Source organism: Pezoporus flaviventris, unplaced genomic scaffold (genome assembly GCF_033815535.1).
Source record: "Pezoporus flaviventris isolate CSIRO_AGI_PZ_B2104156 unplaced genomic scaffold, CSIRO_AGI_Pfla_v1 ptg000001l, whole genome shotgun sequence".
In the NCBI taxonomy this organism is placed as follows: Eukaryota; Metazoa; Chordata; class Aves; order Psittaciformes; family Psittacidae; genus Pezoporus; species Pezoporus flaviventris.
The window spans coordinates 30,524,611-30,540,239 of NW_026892549.1; the positions used below are offsets into that span (position 1 = coordinate 30,524,611).

Consider the following 15,629-nt stretch of genomic DNA (forward strand, 5'->3'; position numbering starts at 1 on the left):
ATCTATTCTGATAGTTGTGTCATACCAGTGAAGATCACCATTATATCACAACCAAGCCCCTTCTGTATACATAGTGGTATCTGTTTACTGTACATAAGCATTACACAACAGAGCAAGTGTTTTTACAAAGCAAAAGTCACTCTGCTTAGTGCTTGAAACCAGGATAGGACCAAGTATGACGTCCAACAGTGAAGGTGTTTAAGTTCCAGCACTGAACTTTATATCCCACTTTCTGTAAAATGAAAATCTGTGTTTGTGTTTGGCAGTCTGACTCAAGATCTTGTTTCTGAAATCACAGACTTTAATGGAAACATAAAGTTGATACACAAAACAACATCTGAAAACAGCTAAAATGGATTGTAAATGACAGGAGCAAGCTTTGGTAGAACTGGATTATTTAGAATAACCGTCACAATGCTAACAACTGGTCACTCAGGATTAACATCCCAACATTTGTAGCAAACAGTTACCTTTAACAGTATTAGATTACAAATAAAGACAAAAGTAGAGCTGACCATTTACTCTTCCATCTAGAACATGACTCACAGTCTGATAATCCTCCCAAATACTGTCAGTGTTGTAAGCACAACATTTTTATACTTCACCTTAATAAATTCTGATGACATTTTCCTTGTATAGTTAAATTAACTGTAGATTTTTACACCAATTTTGCTGTGCAAGTGTTGCTCACTCATGACTTTCAAGGTTATAGGCTTACTTGAAGTTATGTCATGGCAGTGTCCTGTGCATGGCAGTGTATCCAATTTGGAGCTGAGAAGAGAACTCCAATCCTCTGAACATGACTGCAAACAAAATCTGTTTACTTGAATTCAATCTAAAAGTCCTGTACAGACTATTTTGAACTCATAAGAGGAATTATGATTGTACAAGACTGTACATTTTAACATTAGTAAGATAAAGGTGACAGAAAGTAAATTGTCTCAGGTGAACACTCGATTGCCATCAGTCTATACAGCTTATCTTGTATCAAATTTATCTCCATTGTGCTAAAGGTAAGAGAAGTTAAGACTAATAAAACAAATTTTCATTAAGACAAAACATTTTACAAGACTTCAAATGTTGACTCTCAAGTCCGCTATTGAGTTACTTCATGTTTGCTTCCAAACCAAGAAAGAGGCTTTGTTACACTTCTCATTTGATAGCAAGCTTAGTAATTTGGGAACCTATTTCCCCCCTCCCTTCCATATATTGTTTGTGCTTCCTGCTTAGATCAAGTGGACATATGCTAACAGCCATTATAACAGTAGCAGTTCAAGTACATTTTCCCATCCAAGAAAGCTGTAACACAGGATGGTTAGTCTAAAAAACAGTGAGAATGAAGTGTGAAGCCATTTCCAGTAAGAAGTTGCCAAATGGAACCATTTGCAAAACGGCAATCTAGAAAGAAGTACTCGAACTACAACTCTTATCCGGCTTGATATGTTTTCTGAATGGGGAAATCACCAATTATAGTCTTCAGCATGAATAACGCACTTTAGAAACTACCAATAAAAGGTTTTGCCAATTTAAAAGTTGGTTGTTAATTGTACAAAGAACGAGCCAATGGACTTTCCATTCTTTGCATCTTTGTTCCCCTCAGGAGTCCATTACCTTTCACAAAGAAAATTTTAGCTATCAAACTTGTCCATAAATTTTGTCGCTGAGTGTGAAACCATCCAGTTAGCATATACACTATCATTTGCATATCTTGAAAACACAGAGTTAGTGCCATCGAATCTTGTGAGTGGAACGGGGCTCTCCTCAGGCCAGTTCGGGTATGACATGCCTAAAAATGAAAACAGATAATTTTTTCTGCACTGAAGAACCATAACTTCATGTGCAGACAGTAAGGCCCTTGGCAAAACTCCCTTCAGTATTTTAAGCCAGTCCACTGGATTTTGTCCCAAATCAATTCATATAAATGATGTTTCAAATTCCCTGAAGCACAAATTCAAATGTAAGCAAAAACCCTGAAAAAATAAAGTGCTTACTTGATAAAAAATTGTGTGCGTGCATGCACATATGCATAATGAAAAGCTAGTAATTTCTCTTCTGATAAGCCTCCAACTTTCCATTATTTTCTTTTTTAACAATCATGTAGCAATATACAGCTTTGCAAGAGGAAGTTCTTGCTGTACAGGAAGTGCTCCAAGAATTAATAAACGTATCTGGGACAGGATCCAAAGTCTATTCCAATGGCTGAGAGTATTTCATTTACTTATATGGGCACCTTTCCTTTGGCTTTAGTGAAGTTCTGGGGACACTCTCATCCCCTCACCAGGGATCCCCTGCTTAATTTTAGGAAATCCCAGTAGCACAGCCGAGTAAAGTTCAACAAAGTCCTGAGCACTCTTGTCTTGATTCAGCTTTTAAATCTGTATTTCAGGCATGTAACTACTTGCATTGAGTCCAGTAACTCATTCTCAGTTTAAGCACAAGTGATCACCAACATGGAAACAGAGTGCTTAGCACCATGTTGATCCAGCTGTACAAGCAGAGAACCACACCAGGGTCAAGATTTTCAAAAACAGGAATCTGATTTTGTTGTTTATTAAGCATTAAGCATTTGCCATCAACCTTGGTGGCAACTTTTCCTGTTACTGCATTCTTTTAACAATCTGGCCACTAAGTGCCCCAAAGTGAACATGAGTTCTTCACAAAGAGAACCTATTAAAGAAAATCAAAACTAAGGTATAGATCAAAAATAGACCCAAAGCCATGTATTAATGGCAACTTTAAAGCTAAAAGATCCAACTTTTCGAAAGTCATACTGCCTGAAGAATGAAAAAAAATATCTGTGATGTTAGTAAGTATCTAACATGTAGAGTATTTAATCAGGAGACAAAATGTAGGAGTTTTGGCAAGAACCATTTTTACTGTCCATCTCACCATCACAATATGAAAGCATATGTTCTTTTTAAAAACACTTGCTACATCATTCAATCAAGGTTTAGTACTGACATTTTCATAATAAATCAAAGGACGTGAAAACAGCTGAGTGTATTTTCAAAATGCCCATTGTTAATTCAATATTCAAAGGACTTTACATGTCAATTTAGTCTGTATATAATACTTATATACAGTATTTCTACTTTCTGTATATAATACTCTGGTTTCATTCTATGATACATTAAATAGACATTTCAGCTTATGGATCCAGAACACATTAACAGCAGCTGAAATTTAGAAATCCATCTTGATAAATGAAAAATGTTGCAGATGGGTCCTATAACTGAACTATGGCAAAGACCAGTGTTTAAAAAAAATCTATTGCTTAAATTAGACATGCAGAATCTAACATATTTCAAATGTTCCTAGCCTCCCCCAATAGAATAGTTGAATTAGATACTCATTAGCATTTTATATTTCCCCTGAGATTACGTCCCTGATCTTTTTTTCTTTTACTGTATGATATCTAGTCATTTTACTTATTTTCACATCCTTTTAAAAATGTTCATTTTAAACACAGCTGCAAAATGACTAAAGGATGATCCTGATGCAAACTTTGACATTTACCAAAATTAAAAACAAACAAAAGAACCCAAAAGAAGCTTCCAAGCAAATTTTGACTGGCTCCATTCAAACAAGAAACACTGTAATGGGGTTACAGAGTCTGAGAACAGTGCAGAAGAATTTTTTTTTTTGTGTTGCTAGAATCTAGTAAATGCATGTGAAATTCTACCATAGAGTTTGTTTTCAATCCATGTGGAAGGGAGGGTTCGAGGGAGGGGAGCATTATTACAGTCCACGAGAGGTGTCTCCTCTTCTGAGAGCCCATCATCATAAAGTAAGGAATCAGAAGGTGTGGAAGCTGCAAGATCTAAGTAGTCCTAAGAAGTGAACACAGAAAAAGCTGGGTTAACATATGTGGCTGTATTACTGGTTGGGTATAAACGCTATTATGCACATCTGGTGCCTTTAACACAAGTAAATACAGACCTGACTACATTTGTCTTTTGATAGTACCTCTGGCACCTGAATAGGATTTTTCCTTTCTGCAACCATAGCATCTTTGGAAGTATCTGATTTGCCAGAACACTAGACATGCTGGAGACATATTAATACTTCCCCCTTCCTTAAATCTGCACATCAGTAAAATAGGAAGTTAAAGTGCTGTGTTAACTGATTTGTTTGACCTTCAGTTTGTTATGCCTAATACATATGCGTGCCTGAAATATATAGATACATATGTGTGATTAAAGAAGGTACTCAGATCTTCTCATCATTTTTACAAAAGCTATTACACAATCGTGTATAAAATTAGCTGTGTAAATATTGCCAAATAAAACTTCTGATGCCGTTGTTCTAAAACTAAATATTTAGGTCAACCACATGAATTCGTAGGTTTTCATCAATGCTGCTGAATTGCTTTGATGCAAAAACCAAACGTGAAGCTTTTTTAACTCATTTAAAACACATTTTTTCCTTTAAAATGGCTTTCCCTTGGAAACTGACCAAAATAAAACTTTAAGAAGTTAAAGTTACCCAATTTTATAAATTGAAGTACCTTCAGGGTTTTTTATTCAGAAAGGCAAGAAGAATGACTAATTTTTCAAGCTCTATTTTGGATTGGCTTTAATTATGGTGAGAATTTCAGAAAACTTGCCAAGTCTGTCACTGGACATGCAGATCATTTGCATGCCAGTTCTCAGCCATTATAAGTTAGTGGTGCAAGTCGGCTAGACAGTACACAGCTTAGACCTTTCATTCTGCCATTTTTAATTCAGAACTCATTTTTACATTCACATCCTGAGCAAAAACGCTCCCATTTGTTTATTGGTCATTTTTGCACCCAATGTAAATGCCATCACATTTGCAAATCTGACATTTCCTGGGTTTCATTTGTAACTGCCCCCCTTCTCGTAACTACTAGATTAAAAAAAATACAAATGTGTTTATGTGCAAGTAGGTATGTATGTATTTCATAAATTTATGCAACTTGCACTTATTTTTAGACCTCAGTATCCATTCATTCAAAGATAGTCTATATAGGATTATAATAGTTTTAAAGTAACTCATATGGGTGGAATCATACAGCTTTTGTATTTCTGTTGCTATCATCATATAACTAAATCAAGCTCAAGGAAACACTGCATTCTTCTAGTTCTAGGCTTCCTACAGTTATTTAAGAGTGCTACAGCAATTAAGAATAACTCATCTGCATTTAGGGCTGAAGTTACTAAAGACACTATATAAAGTAGTACTGCTCTCAAAAAGCTGGATGCATTTGGAAGAAACTAGGTATGTGCTTCAAAGATTAATGAAATCACTCAGCTTTAAAAAATATAAATAAAATCATTATTTCTGTATATTCAAGCTCAGATGATCACAAAAGCTTTCAAAACCTCATGCCTTTCCACACTTACCCTACTCTTCACCATCATTTTCTCTAGTTCCTTGCTGATCTCAGCAAATGTTGGCCTTTTATCAGGTTCTTGCTTCCAACAGCGTAACATTAGGTTGTACCTGTGACCCGCCACAAAGTGAAAAGAAAAAACCAAACTGTTATTCTTAGAAGTGGGTCATGCTTCTGCTCAAATAATTTAGAGTACTGAACTGTGGTATGATGGCTATCCACAAGTACATCAATCTTTGTTGTGTCTTCTGTCAAACATTCCCTTGAATCAAAAACTGACATTCACAAGAATGGGCTTTTATTTTCATGAGTCCCTATCAGTTTAAATGATGATCCGCTTGGGCTGTCCTTGAAGGACTGCAGTCTTAGATTTCTTTCATTATTTTCACTTCCTCAAAGGACTACCTCATGTGTAGACAGTGTGTCAGATTCCTGATTGATTTCTTTTGCATGTGACTTTGAAGAAATTTGTATCTCATCACTGATGTGCATCCCTCAAACCTGAAAAATTCTGCTGTTATATCAGAAAGTAGAATTTTGTACTTAATCCATTTAAATTCTGGAAAGCTTCTGTAAACTTTTCTTCAAAGCAAAGACTAACCTAAGACTATTTTCACAAATTAACATTATTTTGATTACTGTTCTTATTGTTATTTTGATTATATTTATTCTTATTCTATCTTCAACTACCTTCTACAGCATACAGTGTGGAAACTGAAGGAAGCAGAATTAAAGTCTTGGAGTTGAGTGACTATCAGACAGACATTGGCCAAGATCTGGATGTGTAATTCTCCAACCTCTGCCATTCATATTACTTTGTCTAGCTCAAGCGTTTTCTGGACTAAGTGATCCAGTCACAGAATTGCTCTAATTGTGGAAACAGTTGGCTACAAGAGCTACAGCAAACTATTGGAAGGCACTTTTTGACCTTATCCATGATCTCTTTCTCACTTGACTGGGTAAATCAGAGAACACTAAGAAAAAATGGTCCTTAAAGTGGGCTCTCAAAGGATGTCAGAAAAAATTCTGAGTACAACAGGAAAAATCTCAACCAGTCAGAAAACCATGATGTGGCTTGAATAAAAAAAAACCACCTCAATCATGGTCAGCTTGCGTAACCTAATAATTATCAATAATGAAATATATCTTTGAGGAATGAAGTCTTATTCCCTGTTGAAATGAAATAAGCAAAAAAAAATTAAGTATTTGCTAGAGGATATTTGCCAGTGATACTTGTAAACTTCTACCCTGCTTAACTTCAGAAACCCTTAATGTTTTTTCTCTATATATAGTATTACAAAAAATAATTATATTATTTATACTGTATTATCTCAGCCCAGATATGGCCAAAGCATCTTTCATGTGGAAAGTCAGTCAAGAGATATCACAGTGGTTATAGCCTGGTAACTCTCTAAAAACAAAGTGACCGTGACCATATTTGCAGACTGAATATAGAACCATGTTTCATCTCCAGCAGCCATGGAGCAACCACAGAGAGAAGATATTTCATGTTGATCGTTTTAGTAAATCAGCCAAAAGAACTGTCTCCAAAAAGAAAAGAAATTGCCATGGGCTTATCAAATCACCAAAAATTTGTGTCTTTCAGGGTACAGATTTCTTAGTTAAGGTATCATTTCTCCTATGCAATGCCAGGACAACTAATAGACAAGGACTGTGGATGGAACAACTATTGCATTTGTAGAAAACCAGTGAAACATCTTGAATATTTCAGCTATCAGTGTTTTATGAAATTCTTCTGCTCCTCCTCCCTCAAAAGTTTTGAATATTCAAACTCTTTTAATTGTTTGGAAAGTGCATTATTCAATATCCTACAAATATTTTGAGTGTAGCTGTAAGCATTCTGTTGGCAGTTCTTTTCCTGCACTTTACTGTACACTGATTTTATTACATTCTTTTGAGGACTACACATTTTGATTATACCTCTGAGATATAAAGAATAACATTTATTTAAACTTTTTTTTTTACTGTATTTATTCAGGAGATGTTTATGAATCTAATCTGATCAAGAGCTACTTACATTTCTTCACTGCAGTTTTCTGGTCTCTCCATTCTGTAGCCTGTTTTTAGGAGGTTAAAGAGTCTTTCAGGAGCAATACCTGGGTAGGGATTGCCTCCCAGAGTTACAATCTCCCATAGCAGAACTCCAAATGACCATCTGAAAAAGAAGAAATGAGCTTTTATTTAGAGCGGTAGATTTCAAGAACTTAGTGTAGCTTTTGCCAACAAATTGGGTTTTGAGAACCCAACCAAATTCAAGGCACTGCTGAGCCAGGGGGGCTGTACAGATGCACACAGGGCCATCTTTGTTCCCAAATATTCATTAAAAAGGCTAGCAACCAAGACAGCAGAAATAAGGGATACCCCTCTTTTCTCCATTGACAAAAGCTAATTGTATCCTGGGAAGGCCCAGGCTGTTCTCTAGACAGCAGAAAAAGAAAGTCCCTCCCATGGCTGTCCAGTCCAAAGGCTGTTCCTCTTCCATACAGTGCTCCAGGAGGTGCCTCCCTTGACAGCGAAGGGAGTCTAACCTCCCTAATTGGCTCTTACAGTCCCACTAAGAAATAACAGTCTAAATTTACACAGGCTGGACCCATCAGTTACCAAGGAACCGGTCTGTTGTCTTGACTATGAGGTTGTGCTTCTTTATATGTTCATTTCAACCATAATCAGCACCTCTGATTTCAGCTGCTCTGTTAGGCCATTTCAATAGTTCAGGACTTAATTTTCTTCCCAGAGTTGATGAAGAACAGGAAATAATTTATTCTACAATTACCAAATGCTTAAAATATAGTTTAACATAGAGCAGAAGACACTGATTTCTGAAATGAACAGAAGAAATAAAGACTTGTTTTTAGCCTACATTATTGATGAGCTCAAACAAAATCCTACTCAATGGGTTAGAAATATTTAGATAGATTAAATTAGTCTGGTTTTGGAGGGCAGGCCAGGAGAAGAGATGCAAAAATATTTTTCTTTCTTTAGTAGAAGGCTTTTTTGAGACACAAGCTACAAATTACTCCAAATCTGCTCAACTGACAGGACTGCCAAAATTTGGATGTTCAAAATTAAAGAAACTAGATAGCACTGTTTCACTCAAACAGAATACACAATGGGATGTATCTGCAAGCAAAATTATATGCAGTTCATGACAAATTATATCTTTTGTGTTCTCATCATTGGGTAATTTCTGTGAAAACTCCACTTTTAAGAAGATTTTAGGAAGTGTTACACATCAACCAAACCAAACAGCAGTATGTAATTCCTTTGAAAATTCCATCTCAAAAAGTTAGCCACAAACCTCATCTCCCATCTGACTACATTCCACCTGTGCTTCTTGCATTTTAAAGAACAATGGTAACCCCAAAAGTACAGCAATAAAGCTTCCAAAATGGCCAGAGAAGGCAAAGTGAGTCTTACTCAGTCCGAAGTGGTATGCTGCCGGTTTTCTCCCTAATGCCATTCATTGAATTAATTTTTAATCACCCTGCACATTCTTGAAAGCTAATGAATATTTATAGCATTTTCATATACTTTATTAATATATCTTCTCATACCCTTTTGAAGCCAATTATGCTCTGCCGTCAGGTTATGATTCTGTCCATGATTAATTCAAACAAACTTTGTAACATGGCAGGTTTTATTTTTAAAATACTCCTGTTTAAGAGGAATTTTACGGAATATGGAAGGATGAATCAGATGAATAATTTCTTCATTAACGCTGTTTAGTGAAACAACATATTAGAATAGAATCCTGTAGAATGCTGCAATGCTTCCAAATCATTATACGAACTACGAACTATGATAGGAGGAATGGGAGATGAAAAACTCCCCATTGTGCTAGGTATTTTGCTGAATACAAATGTAATAAAAAAAAGTTAGGAAAGAAAAATATGTGAAAAGGAAGACAGTAGGCTAGCTTTCCACTGATGTCATCAACCTCTGAAGCACAAATGGGATTCTGTAAATGCTGGCAAGTGGTACTGCTATTAGGCACTGCTAACCACTAACTATATAGAAAGGCTTTAGAAGGAAGAGGCTGGAAAATGGAAACTGAGAGTATCAGAAAAAAAGACCATATTGGAATTGCTGTATATTTGCATATACAGTCTCCTAAAATATAACTGCAGGACTACAAAAAAGCAAAGCATATTCATAAAATAATATTTTCAGTGACTTAATTATCTAATATAACAATCAGTGCTGCAAAAAAAGTACTTATTTACCACTTTTCTGCTGTTCAAACGGCATTCATGAAACCTAGCGCTGCAGGGGATTTGCTTTGCAATTCTGTGTTTCAGTACTGTCCTGTAGAGACTTGGCTAAATTAGGAGCTTCTATATAACACTCTCAGATTACTTCATGCATAATAACATAAATAGTGAAGGTGAGCTCCTCACCAGTGAGTCAAAGGCACCATGTAAGTGTGGCAGATATTTAAACCTTTTATGCCGCTGTACTGAAGCAGACCTACAAAGCACAATGCAGTGCTCTGCTATGAAAACCTGATGCATCTCCAAGAAAGCTGGTAAATCAGCATGGCTTTACACAGAGATACTAATCCAGATCTGGACATCAGTAAAGCTACACAGCACCAGCATGCTGCCCAGGGCTTTGAGCTAGCTTTCTCAGTGCCAGATAGCTGGGCAATCTCTGCATGGTGTTGCATCACACATACAAGAGATGTGCTCTTGGGCCTAATAGCAGCTGATTAGGAAAGCAAATAAAGAGGAATGTATCGGATCCAGAAGATTAATCAACAATCAACGAAGAGGCAGTTACACAACAACACAATCTGTTCTGGCCCCAAATCACAGTGACCCGTTTGTTTTGCAGAAAATGAAGAAATGAAAAACATGCTAGAAAGTTTTTAAAGAATTATAATGATTCTCTGAGAAAAGTCATTGTAGAGAAGCAGGTGAGCACATGGATACCCTGAGGAGGATAAAAAGAGACCCAGAAAAACCTGTAAACAGACCTAAGTAAAAGTGACATTGTCCCAACAATTACCCCAGTCTTTTTTCTTTTCTTACTCCAAGTGAAACAAAATAAATTAAAAAGTTTTGAAATTAATTTTGTAGGGAATTTCCAAGGCAAGCAAAATATTCTATTGCACTAGAACTACTCCGACCTGCAGAGAGAAGTGTAAAAAAGTGAAGATAAATAAATTTAGAAGCACAAGCCAAAAGCTTCCTATTTGCACATATTGTTATTATCAAAGTGGTTTTTTTTCCCGAAAGTGAAATGTCATTGTGACTGGTATGTTTTGTTTACTTTGAATTTAATGAAAACCTTAATTTTATCATATCCTCTTTCAAAGAGAAACATGGAAGGTATCAAACTGCTACCCAAAACACTATCTAGCAGAAAATCAGGCATAAGTACTGTTCCTTTTGCAGTTTCCAAGAGGTTTTTCTCCTAAATAAATAATATTTTGTTTTAGTGTCTACCTGGTGATCAGTCACAAACATCATTCATCCCAGAGAGAAAGAAATGAAAGTATCTGATCCCAAGTTAAATGTATACATACACATCCTCTGCCTGGCCCCTTGCTTATCAGATGAGAAAACAGCTTAGCTGTGGTTGCTTTGCCACCTAATCATCCCAGGTGGAGATAGGAGCATATCTATCTTCAAGATCTCTGTTTTCCTAATCATGCAAATTAACTTGCATCTTGGCACTGGAACCAGACTATTCCTCTAAGGTCTGAGGTAGTTGTCATTAAAATTAACTGAAGTTCTGTCATTAAAATTAACTGAAGTTGTGTCATTGATTTCAACATAACTTAGGGAAGGCATTAAATTCTTCTTCCTTCTTTCCCCAACCCATTCCTCATCTGCCAGCAAGTGTTCTAGACAAGTAACGAACAGGAACTGGATGTTCAGGGATAACCATTATCTTTAGCAAAGAATAATAAAATGTGTCAATTCAAAGGCAACCATGTCACATGAACAAATCCAACCCTTGTACCTAAATTGTACCTGATTGTACCTAAATACCTCTGTTGAGTGCACCTAAATGCCTTTGATAATATTTTCTTCAGATTTTATTCAACATTACAATAATTTTGCATATCATTGCCAGCTAATGGTGCCATCCAGGCTGTGTTCTTCATGTCTCTTTGTAAGAGTAGCAGCTTTGGCTCCTATGTACCTTGTTGTGTTTCCTCCCTCATCTCCTTAAAACAAATACATAAAACATGAAGAACGCAAGAATTTACACTTACACATCACTTTGTGTTGTATAGATATGATCAAATAGGGACTCTATGGCCATCCATTTAACAGGTATCCGACCCTAGGAGGAAAAAAAAGCAACAATGCAATTACTTGTCAGAAAATTAAGTTTCCAAGTGGAAAACCAAGGTGTTTATCTTCAAAACTGTAACAGATACTCTGTACTCTAGTATTTTCCAATGGACTGAATGATTTGGCATTTCATAAAAAAAACAAACCAGTGAGAACAATTGCAAGGGTTTTTAAATTCACTCATTCATTTCATTCCATACACTTCAGTAATCTAATTATGTGCAATAAGGTGGTGTAGGTTTTTTCCAGGTAGTCACCAGTTTACATCAGATAAACTCAACTCTCCTCAACAAAGAGCTTCATCCAAACAGTTAAGTTCTCCAAACATGAATATCTGCTTCCCATTGCTCTTGGGAAACATGTAAGTGCAAAAATGATGGGGAATGATGATTAAAGAAAGAGATGATGCATAAATGGAAGCACCTATATGTTAAAATATCTTTGGTCCCAGAACTGTACCTGGATAGTCATATTTGGTTACTTGTTACTCGATAGAATCTACAAGTTGGTAGTTTCTGCTGGCAAAACTTCACTGATAAAATGTGAGAAATCTGCCCCACATATTAATGAAAATCTGGCTTTGCAAAATTTCCAAGATGTTTCATAACCTTTACAATATCACTAGGATTCATACAACTTACTTCTTCTCATGAAATTCATACATATATATATATATGCAACAACTGTTTCAAAAGGATTTGAGACTTATCATTTTTCCTTCCATGTTATTTTTTTCTTTTTCCTATTTCCCTATGCAAGCAGACAGATGCTTGTTAGGCTCTGAATGTCTACAGTGAAAAGTGTCTCAGAAGTAAAGAGAAAATACCCATTCAGTATGTTAACACCCTGCCAAATAAAATGAAACCGCCTTTATGTAATTCATCATTCTTAAAATACAGAGCAACTGGTATAGATCAATGTGAAGCATATACATCACAAGACAGCTAAATGAATGCAGCAAAGCCCTTTAACATATGATCATGTCTTCTAGAAGTGTTTTTTCCTTTCCAACTTACTTCGACTTATGAAACATTCACAAAAAACTGTCCTGAAAAAAACAGGGAAAGCTAAACTGAAAACTCACAGTATTTATGGAAATCTTTCCATAAGATTCTAACACTTTCACATACACACAAAAAAAATGGGTTGGCAATTCTTTCATACTAAGTCATAGAGGGACCTGAACCAACACTACTCATCTTAGGAAGAGTCAATAGAAAGCAGTGTCTGGCCTGGGTCTGATTTGTAAAAGTTCTGCTGATGTCAGTAACAGGTGAATACAAACAGGCAGAAAGCAGGATTTGGCTCACTGTATTTAAGAGTATTTTTTAAAAGAATAAATAAATGACAAGTCTTAACTTCGCAATCTCAAAGTTATTATGCTCAAGTGTTTCTTTTCATGGAGGTAGTAATGTGACTCAACTCATCCTTCCATCGTATTTACTTTGCATAGAGCTACAGATGAAATATTATCATACCCTGAATCCTGCTGTGAGCACTGAGCAGACAGAACTGTATCTAGGCACCTGACAATAATTTACTGTGGCAAGGAACGTGGAATTGCTTTAAATAATCTCCGGCAGGTATCATTAGCTCCTCATCTACCCCAACCTGTGATTTTGAACCATTTTGATTAAGATTCCGTATCTTTCGTACTTTTGGAAATATCTGTAGGAGGGGTTTGCTTCATGTCTTCTGCATAGATGTGGTAATTACTGAAATTAGGATTTTTATAGAAGTCGCATTTTTTTTATTTTCCAACTCCTTGGGAATTTTTTGTTTAGGTTTTTAATTATAAATAGGAAAAGAGAAAAATGGTGGTGGTTTTTGTTTGTATTTTCCAGCAGAGTGATGAGGAACTAGATAAACCTCATTTAAAATTGGGCTACCCGCTGCCTGTAAAAAGGTTAAGTTAAGAGCTCCTGCAATTCAAAAAGGTGTCATTCTTCTGTATTTATGTTAACCAAACATGCTATTTTTAATCATCCTGTGTGAACTCTCTAGTCTTAAGAAAAAGAAATAATTTATATTACAGCCTGTTTGGCACATTGCTTTTGAAAAAACCAACAGATTTCATCCTGCTCTTTACATAATTGTCTTGCAGCTCTTCACGGGATCACAGAACCACTGAGGTGTACAGGAACCTCAGAGCAGGGTCAGCCACACCACATTTCTTGACATTATTTCCACCAAGGTTTTGAGTATCTCCAGGCAGCCTGTACCAGTGTTCAATCACTGTTAGAGTAAAAATGTTTTCTTTTTCTTCCCTTTAAATGTAATTGCTCATATTTAAAATAGCTCCCATTGCCTTTTGTTCTGTCACTGGGCCACAATGAGAAGAGCCGGGCTTTGTTGGCTTTATTCCCTCTCATGAACAAGTTTCCCCTGAGCCCTCTTTTCTCCAGGCTAAATAAACACAGCTGTATCAGCTTCTCCTTGCATGTCAGATGCCCCAAGGCCTTAATCATCATAGTGACCCTTCTTTAACTTGTAATTTCTACATATTAGAAATGAATTGGTTTTGTTGAAAAGTCAACAAAAAGAGCTGGAGGAGGTAATGGTGACTTAAATGTAATACACCTTTTATATATATATATATATAAAACTGTCCCACTGACTAAGCTCATAATTTTGCTTCAACTTCATTTTAATTTTTTTAAAATAGAGCAATTATTCTAAATTAATAATAAATGGCTATTATTTTTTCCTTCTGTGGTCAAATCCTGCAGTATAAATTCATTCCCTTGGTTAGGTAATAATTCCCACTACTGTTTTTAATATGCACTGTACCTTGCTCCTCTTGACATATGAATCTTCTTCATACACATCACGGGAGAGGCCAAAATCAGAAATCTTCATTTTACGCCCTTCTGCCACCAATACATTCCTGGCTGCTAAATCACGATGGACGAGCTTTTGGAAGAAACCAACAAGAGTGTTTAGGCTTCTTGTGGAGGATCCAACTGCTGACATGTCTCTCTATCAAAAGGACAAACTCGGATCACAATTACACTGCCTTACCTTCATTTCTGCAAGGTACTGCATCCCTCGTGATATCTGCCATGCAAATGAGATCAGATCTCCCATTGTTAAGGCTCTCTCATCAGGGTTATCCAAGTAACTTGAATTTCTGTTGCCATCACTACCCACATAGCTTGGTCCTACTTTTCGACTTTCCCTGAGAAAACTGCGCAATGAGCCGTATTTAGCATATTCCACAATTAAATACAGTGGGCCTGAAATAAACAAACACACTGGTAAGTAAACAATTAACAGATAACCAAATTAACAAATAACCATTTTTTTCCCCCCTCCCCCAAAAAACCCTTTTCTAATCAACACATTGTCTTAACAGTCCAGACACCTCTGGCCTTTACGTAAAAGGCACAGAATCAACCACAGAATCATAGAATATTTTCAGCTTACATCCTCTAAGCAAAGTGAGTGAACCTCAGCCTAAATCAAAGCAGAATTCAGGCTCTTGCCTGTATTCCCTCATCTAGATAACTTGAGACCAAAGAAGAGACAACCCTCTTACAAATCACGTTTGTGAAACAGCCAAACTTAGAGAAACTTAAAAAATTATATTTCTGGAGTGTGTGCCACTGAGCTCACAAATCATCTGCTAATTCCAGTGTCGTATTTAAGGTGCCTTTTCAGACCACTTAGAAACATTCTGACATTTCAATCCATTAGTTTCTCCTCCCCATTACCCACATGAATAATACCCACTCATTGCTTTAATGCTACATACATTTGTCTGCCGCATCAAAACCCTCCCACCTCATACGCTAATGAATTAACTTGATATTTATTAAAAGCCTGTGACTCAGAAACAATTCACTTCCTTTGGGATGAAAAAATACATTGTACTGAAAAGGAAAAAAAGAAATCCTGCCCCACTGGTTCATTACCTTACTAAGACTCAGAGGTGACTCAGTTCTGAA

At 36.2% G+C, this 15,629-nt stretch overlaps 1 protein-coding gene across 2 annotated transcripts in view; it reads right to left on the reverse strand.

Moving 5' to 3' along the window:
• Positions 1 to 278: 278 nt before the first annotated feature.
• Positions 279 to 15,629, reverse strand: part of RET (ret proto-oncogene) — a 95,374-nt gene continuing 80,023 nt past the window's right edge. For both annotated transcript variants that reach the window (XM_061450212.1, XM_061450204.1), the window contains exons 15-21: positions 14,704 to 14,918; positions 14,473 to 14,595; positions 11,601 to 11,671; positions 7,395 to 7,532; positions 5,367 to 5,466; positions 3,683 to 3,830; positions 279 to 1,786 (exon numbers count right to left, since the gene is read on the reverse strand). In XM_061450212.1, coding sequence (XP_061306196.1) covers positions 1,629 to 1,786; positions 3,683 to 3,830; positions 5,367 to 5,466; positions 7,395 to 7,532; positions 11,601 to 11,671; positions 14,473 to 14,595; positions 14,704 to 14,918 — 953 coding nt within the window. In that variant the 3' untranslated portion in view covers positions 279 to 1,628. The remainder of the gene's footprint in view (positions 1,787 to 3,682; positions 3,831 to 5,366; positions 5,467 to 7,394; positions 7,533 to 11,600; positions 11,672 to 14,472; positions 14,596 to 14,703; positions 14,919 to 15,629) is intronic.